Source organism: Tachyglossus aculeatus, chromosome 20 (genome assembly GCF_015852505.1).
Source record: "Tachyglossus aculeatus isolate mTacAcu1 chromosome 20, mTacAcu1.pri, whole genome shotgun sequence".
In the NCBI taxonomy this organism is placed as follows: Eukaryota; Metazoa; Chordata; class Mammalia; order Monotremata; family Tachyglossidae; genus Tachyglossus; species Tachyglossus aculeatus.
The window spans coordinates 1876356-1896416 of record NC_052085.1 but is presented as its reverse complement, the minus strand read 5'-3'; the positions used below and the strand labels follow the sequence as shown (position 1 = coordinate 1896416).

General features: G+C 47.7%; 1 protein-coding gene across 1 annotated transcript in view; it reads left to right on the top strand.

The window, feature by feature from the left end:
- ATP8A2 (ATPase phospholipid transporting 8A2) overlaps window positions 1-20061 on the top strand; it is a 333778-nt gene that overhangs the window by 215883 nt on the left and 97834 nt on the right. Inside the window, exon 27 of the mRNA XM_038762117.1 lies at window positions 1705-1815. Within this exon, the coding sequence (XP_038618045.1) occupies window positions 1705-1815 (111 nt within the window). The remainder of the gene's footprint in view (window positions 1-1704; window positions 1816-20061) is intronic.

The following is a 20061-nucleotide window of genomic DNA, read 5'->3' as shown; positions in this document are numbered from 1 at the left end:
CTAAAATACTGCTTGGGTGGGAAAGAGAGAAGTTCTGCTAATGGATGGTTTCTTCACACATCCTCTTCTTTACCCTCCTAGATATTGGTCTCCAGGCTCTGGTACGTTGGCTTCCTCAGCCTCCATGGCATCCTGGGAAGAGTTGAAATAGCAACTTGTATTATTCATTCATCTGATCGTATTTATGGAGCACTTACTGTGTGCAGAGCACTGTACTGAGCGCTTGGGAAGTACAAGTCAGCAACATATAGAGACGGTCCCTATCCCTTCCACACTCTCCCGTGGCTTCTCCCCCTTCGGCTACTGGGGTTAGGGTCGTGTGTCCGGACTCCCAAACAAGTCCCCCTTTGGTTGGACCAGGCTGCCTCCCATCTTTGCCCGGGGCCCCGAAGTTTCAGCAGGATCTGTGTTTTTAGAGAAAGGCAGTCTCTCTCGTTGGCTTTTAAAAACACTCCCCTGGCAGAGAGGGTCATGCCCGCATCCTCCTGGATCAGGCTTCCTGTCCTGTTATAGTAGACTCTCCTGAGCAATTAGTACAGTGCTCTGCACACTGTAAGCGCTCAATAAAAATGACTGCCCCCCCAGCCACATCCCAGTGAGCAGTCTCTGTTTGTTGTAAAGAACCAAGGATCCCTCAGTTTGAATTGTCCCCCTTCCCGTGGGGTCATTCATTCATTCAGTCGTATTTATTGAGCACTTACTGTGTGCAGAGCACCGGACTAAGCGCTTGGAAAGTACAATAAGGCAACAAATAGCGACAATCCCTACCCAACAACGGGCTCACAGTCTAGAAGGGTGGAGAAGTCTAGAACTCACAGTCTAGAAGGTCATTATTGGCATCCATTGTCAGAGAGGTAAAACCTTTTCTTGAGACCCTATTAAGATTTAATAGAGAGAGAGTTGCCTGGTGGATAGTTTTTCATCTCTAGACTGTGAGCCCACTGTTGGGTAGGGACTGTCTCTATATGTTGCCAACTTGTACTTCCCAGGCGCTTAGTCCAGTGCTCTGCACACAGTAAGCGCTCAATAAATACGATTGATTGATCTCAGCCTAGAACAGGTAGAACTGGGAGTGGTCGTTTACAGAATCGTTAATTTATCATCGAACGTCTGAACGCAAGGCCCCACGATGGAAGGCAAATAGCTCTATTCTGACCCCCAAGGCTGTGTTCTTCAACAGTCTGCACCCCACTGTCCTGGAAGGTCGTAGTTATTGAGAGGTGCTTAAGTGTTTAAAACAAACAGGTACCATGCCTGAGAGATTCTTTGGGGATCTACCACCAAACAAATGTCTTTCTCTGATTTCCTGAGTGCTTTGTGTGGATTACTAGGAAATTAAAAATAGGGTTTTAATATTTTCCTCCCGGTTCTGCTGCCGGGTATAATTTTTTTACGGTACTTGTCAAGCGCTTACTGTGGACTAAGCACTGGGGTAGATACCAGCAAGGGCGGACACCGTCCGTGTCTCACGTGGGGCTCCTAGTTTTAGTCCCCATTTTCAGGTGAGAGAACTAAGGCCCACAGAAATGAAGTGACTTGCCCAGGGTCACGCAACAGACACAGGGCAGAGCTGGGATTAGAACCCAGGGCCTTCTGACTCACAAGCCCATCCTCTCTCCTCTAGGCCAGGCTGCTGTTTATTGTGTAGGTGGACCAGAAACGTGCGGCGGTGCTTTTCTCATCTCGGTCATTTCCTCCCCTCAGTTTGCGTACCTGGAGAAGCTTTTGTTGGTTCACGGAGCCTGGAGTTACAATCGAGTGACCAAGTGCATACTGTACTGCTTCTACAAGAACGTGGTGCTCTACATCATTGAGGTAAGGGGGCCGGCTGCGGGCGCTGCTCAGAGGGAAGAATAATAATAATAATGGCATTTGTTAAGCGCTTACTATGTGCAAAGCACTGTTCTAAGCGCTGGGGGGATGCAAGGTGATCAGGTTGTCCCACGGGGGGCTCACAGTCATCATCCCCATATTCCAGATGAGGTGACTGAGGCTCCGAGAAGTTAACTGACTTGCCCCAGGTCACACAGCAGATGTTGCGGAACCGGAATTCGAACCCATGGCCTCTGACTCCAAAGCCCGGGCTCTTTCCACTGAGCCACGCTGCTTCTCATAGTTATCGAGAGGTGCTAAAGTGTTTAAAACGAACAGGTACCATGCCTGAGAGATTCTTTGGGGATTTACCGCCAAACAAATGTCTTCCTCTGATTTCTTGAGTGCTTTGTGTGAATTACTAGGAGATAAAAAATAGGGTTTTAATATTTTCCTCCTGGTTCTGCTGCCGGGAATAATTTTTTTTACGGTATTTGTCAAGCGCTTACTGTGGGCCAGGCGCTGTACGAAGCACTGGGGTAGATACCAGCAAGGATGGACACCATCCGTGTCTCACACGGGGCTCGTAGTTTGAGTCCCCATTTTCAGATGAGAGAACCAAGGCCTGCAGAATTGAAGTGACTTGCCCGGGGTCACACAACAGACAAATGGCAGAGCCGGGATTAGAACCCAGGGCCGAAGAAGGACACCTTGCTGGCTGCCATAGACTGTGAGCCCACTGTTGGGTAGGGACTGTCTCTATATGTTGCCAATTTGTACTTCCCAAGCGCTTAGTACAGTGCTCTGCACATAGTAAGCGCTCAATAAGTACGATTGATGATGATGATGATGCCATGTACGTGGGAGGTAGCCCAGAGCCGGAGCTGTTCACCTAAATATGATCCAGATCAAATTCCTGCTCCAGGATCCTCGGGCACAAATAGCCCGATTTGGGGTTACTGGGGGAGTAACCTTGTGGGCGGGGATTGTGTCGATCTACTCGATTATATTAATACTACTACTACTAATAATAATGGCATTTATTAAGCACTTACTACGTCGGGGAGGAGGGAGAAGCCGGAACGGGGGGAGCTTACTGGGGGAGGCTTCTGGTGGGCCTCAGACACCTCCCCTTCTCGCTGTGGGACCAGTGGCCACCCCTCTGGGGCTAGACACTGAGTGTGCTCAAGTGCCGTCGTCTTGACGGCCCCTGGACGGTCCTTGCTTCCGGGGCTGGTCGTAGTAGGATTTTCGTCGAGCCAAAATAATAATGATGGCATTTATTAAGCACTTACTATGTGCAAAGCACTGTTCCAAGCGCTGGGGAGTTTACAAGGTGATCTGGTTGTCCTACGGGGGGCTCACAGTCTTAATCCCCATTTTACAGATGAGGGAACTGAGGCCCAGTGAAGTGACTTGCCCAAAGTCACACAGCTGACAAGTGGCGGAGCCAGGATTTGAACCCACGACCTCTGACTTCAAAGCCCGGGCTCTTACCACTGAGCCACACTGCTTCTCCAAAATGTGTCGTCCCTATACATGGTTCTAAAATGTGGGGGCTTTATTCTGGGGGGCCCCTTCCCCACATTGAGACTGTGAGCCCACTGTTGGGTAGGGACTGTCTCTATATGTTGCCAATTTGTACTTCCCAAGCGCTTAGTACAGTGCTCTGCACATAGTAAGCGCTCAATAAATACGATAGATGATGATGATGATTGAGGGAAACCCTCACTGTAACACCTCAACCCCGCTCCCACAAGCATTTCCTTCCGAGCCATTTCCAGCCGAATCATCCCTCCTTCCCCTGTTGTCTTCTAGCCAAGCCATGGGGGGATAATCTCGGTCGCGTCTGAACCGCCGTACGCAACGCGACCGGACTGGCCCCCTTCCCGCGCTTTGTCCTCTGCGGAGCCAGGTGTTCGAGGGTCCATTTGCATCAGGCTTGTGCCGTTCTGAGGAGCAGATTATTGGTGCGGCGTCAGTTGTTAGTGGGTGGCTACGAAATAGAGTTGAAAGGATGGCCCTCCACCCCCAGTCCCAGCATCACTAAAGTGGAGCTTCTGATGCCTTCCCATTTTTGGAAGAAATAGTCCTGTCTCTCCTATCACTGAGCTCCCTGATGGCTTCCTGCCATCAGGTTTTGGTTGGTTTGTTTTGGTTGTGTGTTTTGGTTGGTTGTGTTGGTTTTTTTTAAGTAGTAGTAGTGATGTTATTTAGTAGCGATGTCTTTACGGTCACTTTGATATGGTCCACTCTTTTTTTTCTAAAGGAGGCCCCCCCATCTTCCTTAAATTTAATGAAAGTGGGAAACGCGAGTCTATCTTACCTAACAGAGCTCCCTAAGGGATATTTTTCCAAAGGGGAAAGGCGAGACTCCTGAACCCAGCGACGTAAAGTGAATTAAAGTCTGCCGCGGAAGTGAAGTGAATGGATGTATTACTTGTGGTGGTTTCGAATACCGGCTCTGCCAGTTGTCAGCTCTGTGACTTTGGGCAAAGTCACTTCACTTCTCTGGGCCTCAGTTCCCTCATCTGTAAAATGGGGATTAAGACTGTGAGCCCCCCATGGGACAACCTGATCTCCTTGTAATCTCCCCAGCGCTTAGTACAGTGCTTTGCACATAGTAAGCGCTTAATAAATTCCATTATTATTATTATTATTATTCTCTGTGGGCTCTGTGTTTGCTGCTTTGAGGGTAGAGAATAAATGCCACAGAGAATAGCGGCCCCCATCTCAGCTCCCTGAAAATAGTGATGATCCCGTTACTCACCGCCCGAAGCCCAGGAGGCACAGAACAGAGAAGTTCTGGCCGTAGGAGCCCCTGTGGATCCTCCTCCTCCTGATTGAAGTCTTATCATCAGTGGTATTTACTGAGCACTTACTGTGTGCAGAGCACTGTACTGAAGGCTTGAGAGAGTACAATACAACAGCATCGGGAGACAGGTTCCCTGCCCACAATGACGTAACTTTCCAAACCAAATCACAGCACATTTGCTTCCCCCAATTCGAAGTTCTTTCGATTTTCCTGGGATGGGCTAGGTTACTCTGATGACGATGGCGTGTTTTCAAGGAATGTGCAGAGGGTAGGAGGTGACGCTGGAAAATCTGAAAGGGTGTGTTGGGCGCCCTGCCATCTTCTAGTATACAAGTGGATGGGAGATAGTCCAGAAAAGCACATCCGTGGGACCAAGAAGGAATGGAACCGATTTAATTCCTTGCGCAACAAGTGACCAAGTTCAGAACAAAGAATTATTAGCTTCCTCCCATCTTCCCACTCTACGATCAGTAGCTGTGACGGAGACTGGTCGTCTCTGAGATTGCCAGGAAAGGTGAATTGTTTGAGGGTTTCCAACGCCTGGTATCTCCAATGCTAAAGGCTCACTCCTTCAGTTCTTAGAAAACGTGTTTTTCTGCCCTCCTGGTGGAGGTCAATCCCGACTCGCTAGCGGTGAGATGGTTACTTCTCATAAGTCAGTGGATGCCTCAGGTTGTGGGATAAAGCCCTGTTGGGGGTCACATGCCCCCACTGAGTTTGCAGGCATTTAAAACCAGAATAGCTGAGTTTGTCTTCCGCATTTATCTAGTGGCACTCGTTATCAATGAATTACCCCCGGAGTAGACCCCTTATCTAGACACCTCTGCCAACCCCCGATCTAACAGCTCCCTCGCGGCCCCCTCGATCGCCACGCCGGGTCACTTCCACCTGCTATCTTGCGTCCGGGCTATCTCACCCAACGCGGCCCTTTAACTGGGGGGTCAGACGTGAGCGCAAGGCGAGACGCTGCGGGGAAGACTCGAAAGGATTATTTCCCACCGACTCCCATTCTTCCGGCGGGATTCCGTGGGGCAGGGGCTCCGGTGAATAATGTTGTCTCACGGGCAGAGGCTGCGTCTGCTATTTCGGTTGTATTGGACTCTCCCAAGTGCTTAGTACAGTGCCCTGCACATAGTAGGCACTCATTCAAAACCATTGTTGATTGAAAAGTGAATCTGAGATTCTCAAATAAGAGCCCAAGAGAATCATCATCATCATCAATTGTATTTATTGAGCACTTACTATGTGCAGAGCACTGGGCAGAAGCTAGGTTTTTATTCCAAAGATTTTTTTGTTATCCAGAAAGCAAGCAGACACAAAACCAATCACCAAAGTCATGTGACTACACAAATATTTTGCCATGGGATGGGAAACTCGTAGATATAGAGAAGCAGCGTGGCTCAGTGGACAGAGCCTGGGCTTTGGAGTCAGAGGTCATGGGTTCAAATCCCGGCTCCGCCAACTGTCAGCTGTGTGACTTTGGGCAAGTCACTTCACTTCTCTGGGCCTCAGTTCCCTCATCTGGAAAATGAGGGATGTAAAATGTAAAATGTAAAATTTTTAGACTGTGAGCCCACTGTTGGGTAGGGACTGTCTCTATATGTTGCCAGTTTGTACTTCCCAAGCGCTTAGTACAGTGCTCTGCACATAGTAAGCGCTCAATAAATACGATTGATGATGATGATAAAATGGGGATTAAGACTGTGAGCCCCCCCGTGGGACAACCTGATCACCTTGTAACCTCCCCAGCGCTTAGAACAGTGCTTTGCATATGGTAAGTGCTTAATAAATGCCACCATTATTATTATTATTATTATTGTATGGGACCTGATGCTTGCCTAAGCCTGATTAATTACGCATCCCAATGCTACAACACAAGAGAAGCAGCATGGATCTGGGAATTCAAAGGACTTGGGTTCCAATCCTGACTCCCCCACTTGTCTGCTCTATGATCTTGGCTAAGTTATTTTTAGACTGTGAGCCCACTGTTGGGTAGGGACTGTCTCTATATGCTGCCAATTTGTACTTCCCAAGCGCTTAGTACAGTGCTCTGCACATAGTAAGCGCTCAATAAATACGATTGATGATGATGATGATGATGATTTAACTTCTTTGCGCCTCTTGCCTCATCTGTAAAATGGAGATTAAGACTGTGATCCCCATCCGTGACCTTGGACTGTGTCCAACCTGATTTTCTTCTGCCTCCCCCAGAGCTTAGTTCAGTGCCTGGAACGTAGTAAGCGCTTAACTGGAGAAGCAGCGCGGCTCAGTGGAAAGAGCCCGGGCTTCGGAGTCAGAGGTCATGGGTTCAAATCCTGGCCCCGCCACCTGTCAGCTGTGTGACTTTGGGCAAGTCACTTCACTTTGCTGGGCCTCAGTTCCCTCATCTGTAAAATGGGGATTGTCTGTGAGCCCCACGTGGGACAACTTGATTACCTTGAATCTACCCCAGCGCTTAGAACAGTGCTTTGCACATAGTGAGCGCTTAATAAATTCCATCATCGTTATTATTAACGAATACCGTAAAAAAGCTATACACTGTGTGCCCATGAGCAGGTTTTTTTAATATTGATAACTTGGATGAGAGGTAGAAATGCATATATGGATATGAAAGAACTATTGGCGTGGTGGCTAGAGCACGGGCCTGCCGCGCCACCACTTCTCTGCTGTGTGACCTTGGGCAAATCACTTCACTTGTCTGTGCCTCAGTTCCCTCATCTGGAAAATGGGACTGAGACCGGGAGCCCCACGTAGGATAGGGACTGTGTCCAACCTGATTTGCTTGAATCCACCCCAGTGCTTAGTACAGTGCCTGGCACACGGTAAGTGCTTAACTAACACCACAATTATTAGTAGTAGTGTTACTCATAATTTTATTGTAATAATCAACTGGTGATATTTATTGAGAGGTTACTGTGTGCAGAGCAGTGAACTAAGCACTCGGGAGAGTACATTACAAACATCCCGACTTTGATACATCCGCCATCATTCACAGTCCATCTTTGAATCAATCAATCAATCGTATTTATTGAGCGCTTACTGTGTGCAGAGCACTGTACTAAGCGCTTGGGAAGTCCAAGTTGGCAACATATAGAGACAGTCCCTACCCAACAGTGGGCTCACAGTCTAAAAGGGGGAGACGGAGGACAAAACCAAACATACTAACAAAATAAAATAAATAGAATAGGTATGTACAAGTTAAATAAATAAATAAATGGAGTAATAAATGTGTACAAACATATATATATATATATATATACACACATATGTATGTGGAATCCTATGTTCCACATGCCTGTAAGTCTCACAAAGTGCACTTGTATTGCATTTGTGATCCTGGCCCTACATTCTTAGAAATTTTACCATGATTCTGCTAAAACCTGATCGACTTTGTTTTTATGCATCATTTGCAGTGTCTGTCTCCTGGTCCACAAGTGTTACCAGTACTTGAAATGTCACAGAGACTTTCTAAAGACTCTGTATGTTTCATCATAACAATCCAGAGCAGTTTCTGTAGGGAATAGAGTCTTTGATTTTTATTCTTTCCTTTTCCTGTGGAAGCGTCTCAACTCTCCCTCCTTCTGATTTACAACCCTGAATTTCGGGCAGCCTTTTCCCTATTTCAACCCTCTGTTGTATTAGGGTATCATCTATCTCGCCACCAACCCCTCGCCCTCATCCTGTTTCTGACGTGAAACTCCCTTCCAACAGACGATCACTCTCCCCTCCTTCAAAGCCTTATTAAAACCACATCTCCTCCAAGGGGCCTTCTCTGATTAAGCTCTCATTTCCCCTTACCCCTTCTCCCTTCTGTGTCATCCTTCCACTTGAATAATAATAATAATAATAGTGATGGCATTTATTAAGCGCTTACTATGCACAAAGCACTGTTCTAAGCGCTGAATTTGCACCCTATGTTCACCCCACCCTGAACCCCATAGCACTTATGCACGTAACCCTAATTTATTTTAATATCTGACTCCCCCTCTAGACTGTAAATTCCTCATGGGCAGGAAACATGTCTATTGTACTCACCTTAGCACTTAGTACAGGGCTCTACACCGAGTAAACGTTCAATTAAAACAATTGATCGATTTAAAATGTCTGCATTGAAGAAATAGGAGCTTGCATACAGACTGGTTCCTTGCCCCGATTGGCTTCTAGATTTTGAATCCTTATTTCAGTCAATCAATCAATCATTCGTATTTATTGAGCGCTTACTGTGTGCAGAGCACTGTTCAGTGTGTTAATCCCCAGCGTCAGCTGCAGAGAGAAATCTATCCTAGATGTCTTTTCTTTGGAGAAAGATAGACTCTATCTTCAGCAGCTAGAGAAGAGCCCTCCTTTATTGAAGATATTGTCTTGGAGTAGGACTAGAGATAAGATTTGTACTTTATTACAGAAAATCTGTTCAATCCTAGGGGTTTTTTTAATGATTTGGAGTCGATACTAGCAAATGATCTCTGTTTCTCTATTTTCAACAGACCACGATCAAATGAAACAAACTGCAGGTGTCATGATGCAAATAATGATTTTTCCGTTCATGGGAATATATTTTCACACTTCAATTTTTTTTTAATAGAAACTTTATTAGGAACTGTAGGGTTGCCTGAATCTCAGGTCCATATTAGGACTAAGCCCCACTTTTCCTCGTCTCCCAGTCCCTTCTGTGTCGCTCTGATTTTCCCGCTTTGCTCTTCCCTGTCCCAGCCTCACAGCGCTTATGTCCATATCTGTCATTTTATTTATTTGCATTGATGTCATCAACCCCCACCCCCAGATTGTAAATACACTGTGGCCAGGGAATGTTGTCACTGTTTACTGTTGTATTGTACTCTCCCAAGCACTTAGTACAGTGCTCTGCACACAGTCACCACTCAATAAATATGAATGAGTGACATAGTGAAAAGAGTAAGCATGGCACCAAAAGATCTTCCCATTGTTTTTACAACCTTAATTTTCCAGTGAAAAATTTTTTTTGAAAGAATCAGCATAGACACCCCTCTATCCATTTGATGTCGATTTTTGTGTGTAAGGTTTCATTTCTCCAGATGGTTTGGTAACCTCTTGGTTTCCTTCAAAAATAGTAGTAATAATAATAGTTTATACTAGTCTATAAAAAGTCTATTCGTGTCAAAGCAGTGAACCGAACTTTGGGAAACGTATATGGATGATAGAGGTTATGGGTTTTGGTTTGGTAACCTCTTGGTTTCCTTCAAAAATAGTAGTAATAGTAATAGTATTTTATACTAGTCTATAATAGTCTATTCGTGTGAAAGCAGTGAACCGAACTTTGGGAAACGTATATGGATGATAGAGGTTATGGGTTTTGACTGGTTTCTTTTCCCACTGCTTTAATAGTAGTAATAATAATAATGGCATTTATTAAGCACTTACTATGAGCGAAGCACTGTTCTAAGCACCGGGGAGGTTACAAGGTGATCAGGTTGTCCCACGGGGGGCTCACAGTCTTAGTCCCCATTTTACAGATGAGGTAACTGAGGCCCAGAGAAGTGAAGTGACTTGCCCAAAGTCACACAGCTGACAAGTGGCGGAGCTGGGATTTGAACCCGTGACCTCTGACTCCAAAGCCCGGGCTCTTTCCACTGAGCCACGCTGCTTCTCTAATAATAATAATTGCAGTATTTGTTGCCAAGCACCCCTCTAAACAGCGAGGTCGATACAATGTAAACTGATTGGGCCCAGTCCCCATCACAGATGGTGCTCACGGTCTGAGGGAAAACAAGTATTTGATCTCCATTTGGCAGATGAGGAAACTGAGGTACAGAGAAGTTACATGTCATGCCTGAGGCCCCACGGGATGCAAGTGGTAGAACTGGGATTCGAACCCAAGTCTCCGGCCTCCCAAACCCACATGCTCATTGCCCCAGGCGACAATCCTTTCAAATTTCAAGCGGTTTTCATGTCATTGGCGCTTTATGTGTGTGAACCGCGCCTCTCCCCAACAAAAACAAAATTGGATGTTCCTAGGTGCCGTCTCTCGCTCGCTACTTGGTTAGGAGAGGATTTGGCTCTACGAGACTTCCATCTTCCCATATCTGGGAAGCTTGTTCCCGGAACCAGTGAGCTCTTTGGCGGAACTGGTACAGGATTGGGGATTTGAAAGGGTTCTGAATCTTTTATTCTTTTATTCCCCCCAACCCACCCCTGCCTTTTACTGTACAAGCCTCATCTTGACTAGTTCTCATCCAGAATAAAATATCATATGGTTGAGCGGTGATTATTTACTCTGGGCGGGAGCAGTCAGGCGAGCATTTTGAAGGGCTTTTTCCTCTTTTCAGCCCATGGCTTCTTTGGTCCACAGCACTGTTTTAAGCATGTATTTGGAAAGTAATTTCCTCCGCTTTGAAAGTGGTAATGTAAACGGTGTCAATGAAGCGATTGTCCGACAAAGAGGATTTAGTGACAGGCCGCTGCCTAAGGAACTCCTTGGCATATTGCAACGATTAGTTTGTCGGCCCGCGTGAGCCCGGGACCGTTCGAAGCTGCCGTCTAGCTGGGGTGAGAGTCTTGCCGGGAAAATCAGCGGCGTTCGACGGGCGCCAGGCCTTTGAAGGGTAAATCCGGATTCTCAGAAAATGTCGGGGGGGGTGAAGTCGGCTCCCACGATAGATGGGAGTCATCCTGAAAGTCCAGAAGAGAATTTCGAAAGAGATTTCATTCAATCTAGATGCTAGGGTGGAAAATGAGGCTGATTTATTTTAATGACCCACGATAGATGGGAGTCATCCTGAAAGTGCAAAAAGAGATTTCAGTCGATCTAGATGCTAGGGTGGAAAATGAGGCTGATTGGTTTTAATGACTTTGGTTTGGATTAGTATTTTAGTGGCTCTGCCACTGTCTGCTGTGTGACCTCCGGGCAATTCTCCTAACCTCCCTGTGCCTCCGTTTCCTCATCTGTAAAATGGGGAGAAAACGGTTTTCTCGCCCTCGTAGCCTTTGATCCTTTCGCGTCCACGCTGACTATCTTCTGTCTGCCTTCGAAGGTGGCCCAGTGTGTTCATCCCTTGCTGTTAAATGGAGGCAGATGGATCACGTGCCCTCTCAGGGTCCTGTGTGTGTGAGTGAGGATTTGTTTCTGGGCGATTCCTCCAGGGCTTTAGGCGGTCGGTGTCTGGAGCAGAATAGGGAGCCAGACTCCCAGTTGCAGTGAAAGATTCCCCGTCCCCATCCCCCGGAGCCAACCAGGCTGTTGCCTGGGCCTCCCTCAGATGGACAGTTAGAAGATGCCAAGCAAGAACACCTGGAAGCCGCTAGCGCTGGCCAGGAGAGGACCCCCGCCGGGCGGCCGGGGGGCTCTGGAGCCGGGGAGAAGGAGGTAGCCAGCCCTCCTTAAATGAAGTACCGGAGGGCCGGCTGGAGCGCCGCCAGGAAGACCGAGGTAGGTCTCGCTGCCGGGGGTGGGGAAAGCCGAAACTCTCTAAATAAGAGGAACCTTGGACAGGTTCCCAGTGTCCAGGCTCAGTTAATGCCCTCCCGCTGCCCCCGGCCCTTCCGTATGGATTTTTTTGCCATCGGACCCTCGGTTCCTCGAAGATTCCCCTCGGTGTCGGTGGTAAGCGGAAACGCGTTCCGTGCCGTGAGGGAAACCACCGTGCTTCTCTCGAGGTGCCTGGCATCAAAATTTGGGAAGGGAGTTGGGCGGGATTAAAGATACACACGCAGGGGACACGTTCTCGACAAGCCCCCCGCTTAGGCAGACTTGCACTACGATTGAGCATCTTGGCTGCTGCCATGCGAGGGCCCGGTTCTTCCGACGCTGTGGCGTGTCCCGATCCTTCTTGGATTCCGCGGCCACGCTGGATCCAGGGAGCAGAGTGCCTGCTGGCCTCTGGCAGGGCTGGGAGTCCTGAGTCCTGAGGTTTCTCCAGCTCCTTTCCTGACTACGGCGGGCGTTGGCTAACTCCCAGTCGCTCAGGGGCCCCGGGAATGGGGAATTACCACCAACAAGCCCCGCCGCCCTTTCTTTTTTTGTATCTGAGCTTTGGAAACGTTTTGGGGGGCGCGCTTCCGGGAGTCCCATCTGCTAGAAAAGCTGGGTCGCCACGTGGCCGTTGCATCTGTTTTCCCTTAGAATCCATTGTCCCAGGGACTTTTACTAACGAGCCCAAATTCCACAGGTCCATTTATAGGAACGTGTTTCTGCTTCTCCCGGAGCCACACCAGGTGTTGAGGTCGCTGGGCCCTCCTCCTGGGAAGCAGATGCCCTTGTTAGGCCTGGGGGGAGAGGCCTCATAGCTGGCATTGCCCCACTGGCTCTTCCCACGCTTGCTGGTCATGGGTTCCAATCCCGGATCCTCCACTCGTCTGCTGTGTGGCCTTGGGCAAGTCACTTCACTTCTCTGTGCCTCAGTTAGCTCACCTGTCAAATGCGGATTAAGACTGTGAACGCTATGTGGGACAGGGATTGGATCCAACCTGATTTGCCTGTCTCCATCCCAGCGCTTAGTGTGGTGCCTGGCACGTAGTAAGTGCTTAACAAATACTATTAGTATTATTATTATCGCTGTCAATTTAGCTCAAGCTGACATGCCTCAGCTGCCGTCTGGTTGCCTCCCTCTCTTTCTGCCCAAGAACGTGGCCGCTGTCGATCTGTTCCCTAGACTCACTGAGCACTTTCCACCATAGGTCTAGAAAATTGGATTTTGTTCCCCCGAGGAACCAGAGGGAAGTTCTGATGCCTGGAAGCTGGCGGCTTCGTACCTGTCCATCCTGGAAAAATGCCCACAGGGCCAATTTCCCACAGGCTGGCCCCTATCTTGGCCTGTGGAAGGATCGGATAGGACGGGGATGGCTTGTTCTCTCACATTTCTCTGTCTTTGAGGATCCTTTACTGTCCTCCGTTCATTCATTTATTCAATCGTATTTATTGAGCACTTACTGTGTGCAGAGCACCATACTATGCGCTTGGGAAGTACAAGTTGGCACAAAGTTTCTCCCCAGGGTGAAGTCCTTCATCGCTTCATGTGGCCAAGCCCACCCTGGAATAGGGTTTCTCCCAGGCTTCCAGGTCGCTACGCTCTCCGCCATCCAGCCTCCCTCCCTCACCAAGGATGAATCTCTTTCCCCCGTCTCCCTGGGACTTTAGGGACTTAGAGTCAGTAGCTCCCAGAGCCGCCATCCAGCCTCCCTCCCTCACCGAGGATGAATCTCTTCCCCCATCTCCCTGGGACTTTAGGGACATAGAGTCAGTAGCTCCCAGAGGAAAGACAACTACTTTGTCTCAGCGGCATCCGGGCGATGCCACAAAACACTAAACTGAGGCGCTCCCTGACATATGAAGACTTCAGGCTTCTGGCCGAACCCCAGGTCCGCACGCTGATGGGTGCCAGCTGATTAGCACGGACTGAAGCAAAACACCCACCAGTTGCCTGCAAACACACCTAATCCCTATTTTTATAGACGAGGTAACTATGGCACAGAGAAGTTAAATGACTTGTCCAAGGTCACATGGCAGAGTGAGTAGTACGGGAAGCAGCGGTGCTCAGTGGGAAGAGTACGGGCTTTGGAGTCAGAGGTCGTGTGTTCAAATCCCGGCTCTCAGCTCTGTGACTTCGGGCAAGTCACTTGTCACAGTCTTTTAGACTGTGAGCCCACTGTTGGGTAGGGACTGTCTCTATATGTTGCCAACTTGTACTTCCCAAGCACTTAGTACAGTGCTCTGCACACAGTAAGCGCTCAATAAATACGATTGATTGATTAACTTCTCTGTGCCTGTTACCTCACCTGTAAAATGGGGATTAAGACTGTGAGCCCCACGTGGAACAACCGGATCACTTGGTAACCTCCCCAGTGCTTAGAACAGTGCTTTGCACATAGTAAGTGCTTAATAAATGCCATCTTTATTAGTAGTAGTAATAGTTGCTGTATTTATTAAAATACTTATTTTGTGCAGAGCCCTTAGGCAAGTACAGTTGAGTTAGACACAATTCCTGCCCTCAGGGAGCTGACAGTCTAAAGAGAGGGGCTTGTAGTCTGCAGGCTGGACAGCCTAACATCAAGAACCAGGAAGATGAGAAAATGACCCCTCCCTGTGATTTTCAAAGTTGCTGATGAAAAGATTGGTGTAAAACCACAGCCCCAGTCAGTCTAGGTTGCTGTGATCCAGTAGTGGCTCCCAAACTCCGAGGTCTTCCTTGAACTCAAATGATAGGGAACCAGAGCGGTGAGGTTTATTAAGCCGAACAGAAATCCCTGCCGGCTGTCTGCAGATGCCTCTGGCTTAGTGGGAAAAGCCCGGGCTGGGGAATCCGAGGTCATGGTTTCTAGTCCCGGCACTGCTGCTTGTCAGCCGTGTGACTTTGGGCACTTCTCTGTGCCTCAGTTACCTCATCTGGAAAACGGGGTTTAAGACTGTGAGCCCCATGTGAGGTGACCTGATTACCTTGTATATACCCCAGTGCTTAGAACACTGCTTGGCATATGGTAAGCGCTTAACAAATACCAGCATTATTATTATTTCCAGCGCTTAGAACAGTGCTTGGCACATAGTAAGAGCTTAACAAATGCCATCATAAATTCAAATGACCCACTGCCTGCAGCTGAGACCCCCTAGAAGAATGATTTTTCCACAGGGAGTTCATGTTCTCAAGTCCTGAGGTCTCTGCACCCCTCAAAAGTCATTTTAGACAACTGGAAAACCCTGACCAGACAGGCTATTGCCTCAAGTAGTTTAGTAGTAATAGCGTTTACTGAGCTTCCACTAGATGAACTGCACAGTATAAGCATGTGACTTTGGGCCAGTCACTTAACTTCTCTGTGCCTCAGCTCTCTCATCTGTAAAATGGGGATTAAGACTGTGAGCCCCACATGGGACACCTTGTATCCTCCCCTGCACTTAGAACAGTGCTTTGCACATAGTAAGCACTTAACAAATGCCATCATCATCATCATCATTTGGGACACGTTCCCTGCCCACAAGGAGCTTACCCACAAATGGTGGGGACAGAGTTACAGATATTTACAAAACAGAGTAATTGAAATAAATGGTTGGTTTGACAAACCAGCTGGAAAAGCCAGTTATAATTCCCCCCCGGGGATTAGTAATTGCTCCCAGAAAAGCCCTATCTAAATCATGTGGATAGGGATTAGGAGTCAGAAGGTCATGGGATATAATTCCGGCTCCACCACCATCTGTTGTGTGACTTTGGGCAAGTCACTTTGCTTCTCTGTGCCTGGCACCTCATCTGGAAAATGGGGATTGAGACTGTGGGCCCCACGTGGGACAGGGACTGTGTCCAAGCTGATTTGCTTGTAATCCACCCCAGCGCTTAGTACAGTGCCTGGTTTATAGTAAGCACTTAACAAATACCCCAATTATTAGTACCCAGAGATCCAGAGAAAGGTTCTAGAAGGAGTCCTGTTCCTTCGTCTCCTTCATCCCTACCTAGGGGATCTGAGTTCCTGCTGCACCCTTTATGGAATAATAATAATAATAATGATAGCATTTATTAAGCGCTTACTATGTGCAAAGCACTGTTCTAAGCGCTGGGGAGGTTACAGGGTGATCAGGTTGTCCCACGGGGGGGCTCACAGTCTCAATCCCCTGAGCCCCTTCCTTCCTCTCCCCCTCGTCCCCCTCTCCATCCCCCCCATCTTACCTCCTTCCCTTCCCCACAGCGCCTGTATATATGTATATATGTTTGTACATATTTATTACTCTATTTATTTTTTTATTTATTTTACTTGTACATATCTATTCTATTTATTTTATTTTGTTAGTAGGTTTGGTTTTCTTCTCTGTCTCCCCCTTTTAGACTGTGAGCCCACTGCTGGGTAGGGACTGTCTCCATATGTTGCCAACTTGTACTTCCCAAGCGCTTAGTACAGTGCTCTGCACACAGTAAGCGCTCAATAAATACGATTGATGATGATGATGATGATGAATCCCCATTTTCCACATGAGGGAACTGAGGCCCAGAGAAGTGAAGTGACTTGCCCAAAGTCACACAGCTGACAGCTGGCGGAGGCGGGATTTGAACCCACGGCTTCTGACTCCAAAGCCCGGGCTCTTTCCACTGAGCCACGCTGCTTCTCTGTATTAGCCGCAGCGTTAACAGAGAACGATTTAACCCCTCAATGGGACACTCCTACTATCTCCCCACAGCAGGCCGATGACGGATGGGGTGATCCGTTAACTGCCGATGTAGTTCCTTCCAGTAGCACTCGAGTCCTAGTTCTAGCTCTGTCCTCAAAATGCCGGAGTTTTTGTAAGAAGGGGGGACACATGTCCTGAGCGTTTTTGTTAGAAAAAGGATCCAGCCAGCAGCGGGACGTACGGACTAGAGTGAGGAGAGAGAGGAGGCTGGCCGGTCAGCAAGGAGGCTGAGGCAGTAATCCAGGTGGGAGAGGATGAGTGATTGTATTAACGTTGTAGCAGTTTGGATGGAGAGGAAAGGGCAGATTTTAGCAATGTCGTGAAGGTGGGACCAATAGGATTTAGCCATGGATTGACTATGTGGGTTGGATAATAATAATAATAATTATGATGGCACTTATTAAGAGCTTCCTATGTGCAAAGCCTGTTCTGAGGTAATCAGGTTGTCCCCCTGGGGGGCTCACAGCTTTAATCCCCATTTTACAGACGAGGGAACTGAGGCCCGGAGAAGTGAGGTGACTTGCCCAGAGTCACACAGCTGACAGTTGGCGGAGCCGGGATTTGAACCCATGACCTCTGACTCCAAAGCCCGGGCTCGTTCCACTGAGAGGAGTGTTCTGTTTTGTTCTCTGTCTCCCCCTTCTAGACTGTGAGCCCGCTGTTGGGTAAGGACCATCTCTATGTGTTGCCAACCCAACATATAGTATAGTGCTCTGTACACAGTAAGTGCTCAATAAATACGATTGATTGATTGAGTAAAGGATAATAATAATAATAATAATGACATTTATTAAGTGCTTACTATGTGCAAAGCACTGTTCTAAGCGCAGGGGAGATTACAAGGTGATCAGGTTGGCCCTCTGGGGGCTCACAGTCTTAATCCCCATTTTGCAGATGAGGGAACTGAGGCCCAGAGAAGTGAAGTGACCTGCCCAAAGTCACACAGCTGACAATTGGCAGAGCTGGGATTTGAACCCATGACCTCTGACTCCAAAGCCCGGGCTCTTTTCCACTAAGCCACGCTGCTTCTCTGGATAATAACAAGGTTACGGACTTGGGAAACAGGAAGGATGGTGGTGCCGTCTATAGTGATGGGAAACAGGGTGATGTACTCAACTCCTGATAAGGAAGATGCCTTTCTGGGTGAATAGAGTCACTGACTGAGTAAACCGAGTTAGCTCATTTGTAAAATGGGAATTAAGACCGTGAGCCTCATTTGTAAAATGGGGATTAAGACTGGGCCGTGTCCAACTGATTACCTTATATCTACCCCACCACTTAGTGCAGTGCTTGGCACTTAGTAAGCATTAAACAGATACCCTCGGAAAAAAACAACAACTGACAGCTAGAGGAATGCCTCAAGAGGACAGGCCATCCGCAGAGTGATACCGCTTGGGTGAGATGCCTTCCTTTTGAGTAGAGTTTGTGTTTTGAAATGCTCCAAACCGAGGAAGAAATATTCAATCTAGTAATTGCTATTGATTAGGTGGAGGGAGGATGGTGAGGGAACATCGATTCCCAAGGTTGCTCCAGGCCGATCTTTGAACGGTCTTGCGAGTGAAAAGCCCCACGCCATCCCCGCTTCCCCACCCTCAGAGCAACAGCAGGAAAAAATGGGACTAACTTCCGAGATGGTGAACAGAGCTGGAAGAGTTAGAAAAGAGTGAGGTCTCTTCACCAGGCCCAAGGCAAATGTCCTATAACGGTGATACTTTCAAATCCAGCTTTGTACCCGAGGTAGTTTGACTCTCAGGGCTTGGAAAGTACTTGGCCCAGGGTGGATAAGTCGTTTGGATGGGTGTTTTAAAAGTTTACCCTAAGTGGCAGTCGGTCCCAGTGAGTGACATGTATGGAATTAAAATTTTATTCAAGGTAAAACTTTCCAGTCACTGATGGGAGGAAGTTGGTACGTTCATGGCTAGGAGTGTATTAAATTGAGCACACCTGCACATTTCTGAAGGCGTTTGATTTAGAGGTCATTTCACTTCTTGGTATGTTGTATTTTTTTTTTTACTATTCCTTATTCAAATTTTAGGTTTTTCCAGGCCCAAAGTCATTAGATTTAATGGCTTCCCTGTTCAGAGGTAGTCTCCAAAGCCCTGTAAGCCATTTCTGAACCTGTTCGGTCATCTTGATGGCAGCGTTTGAAGTGTGGGGATTCCGTTTGGAGAAAGATTGGAAGGGGACTTGGCGGGGAGGCATCTTTACCATCATCTTTATCCCTCCCGAGGGGGAGTTTTCGGAAAACACAAATACAGGTTGTTGAGCTTTCAAAGGCAGCCTGGAGAGCCGAGTGGGCAACCAATCCCCCTCAAAAGGTTTTGGAACACACCGGAAAGCAGTGGTCATCGCCCAGCCAGCAGTACATATTTATTACTCTATTTATTCATTCATTTATTTATTTATTTATTTATTTATTTATTTTGCCTGTGCCTATCTATTCTATTTATTTTATTTTGTTAGTATGTTTGGTTTTGTTCTCTGTCTCTCCCTTTTAGACTGTGAGCCCACTGTTGGGTAGGGACTGTCTCTGTATGTTGCCAACTTGTACTTCCCAAGCGCTTAGTACAGTGCTCTGCACACAGTAAGCGCTCAATAAATACGATTGATTGATTGATTGACCACAGTCGACAGTCGAAACCCGTTATCCTGGGTTTCTAGTCCCTGACCCTTACTTTCAAGACTGAGAAGCAGCATGGCTCAGTGGAAAGAGCCTGGGCTTGGGAGTCAGAGATCATGGGTTCGAATCCCGGCTCCACCACAGGCCTGCTGTGTGACCTTGGACAAGTCACTTAACTTCTCTGAGCTTCAGTTACCTCATCTGTAAAGTGGGGATTAAGACTGTGAGCCCCCTGTGGGACAACCTGATCACCTTGTATTCCCCCAGCGCTTAGAACAGTGTTTTGCACTGTTTGTTGCACGTCTCTGCTTTGCAGAGAAGCAGCATGGCTCATTGGAAAGAGCCCGGGCTTTGGAGTCAGAGGTCATGGGTTCAAATCCCGGCTCCGCCAATTGTCAGCTGTGTGACTTTGGGCAAGTCACTTCACTTCTCTGGGCCTCAGTTACCTCATCTGTAAAGTGGGGATTAAGACTGTGAGCCCCAAGTGGGACTTGATCACCTTGTATCCTCCCCAGCGCTTAGAACAATGCTTTGCACATAGTAAGCACTTAACAAATGCCATCATTATTATTATTATTATTATTTGCACATAGTAAGAGCTTAATAAATGCCATTATTATTATTATTAAGACTGTTCAGAAACCTTCCTGAGGCAAACTTGGGATGCAGCGTCCCCTCACCATCCTCTCTCCACCC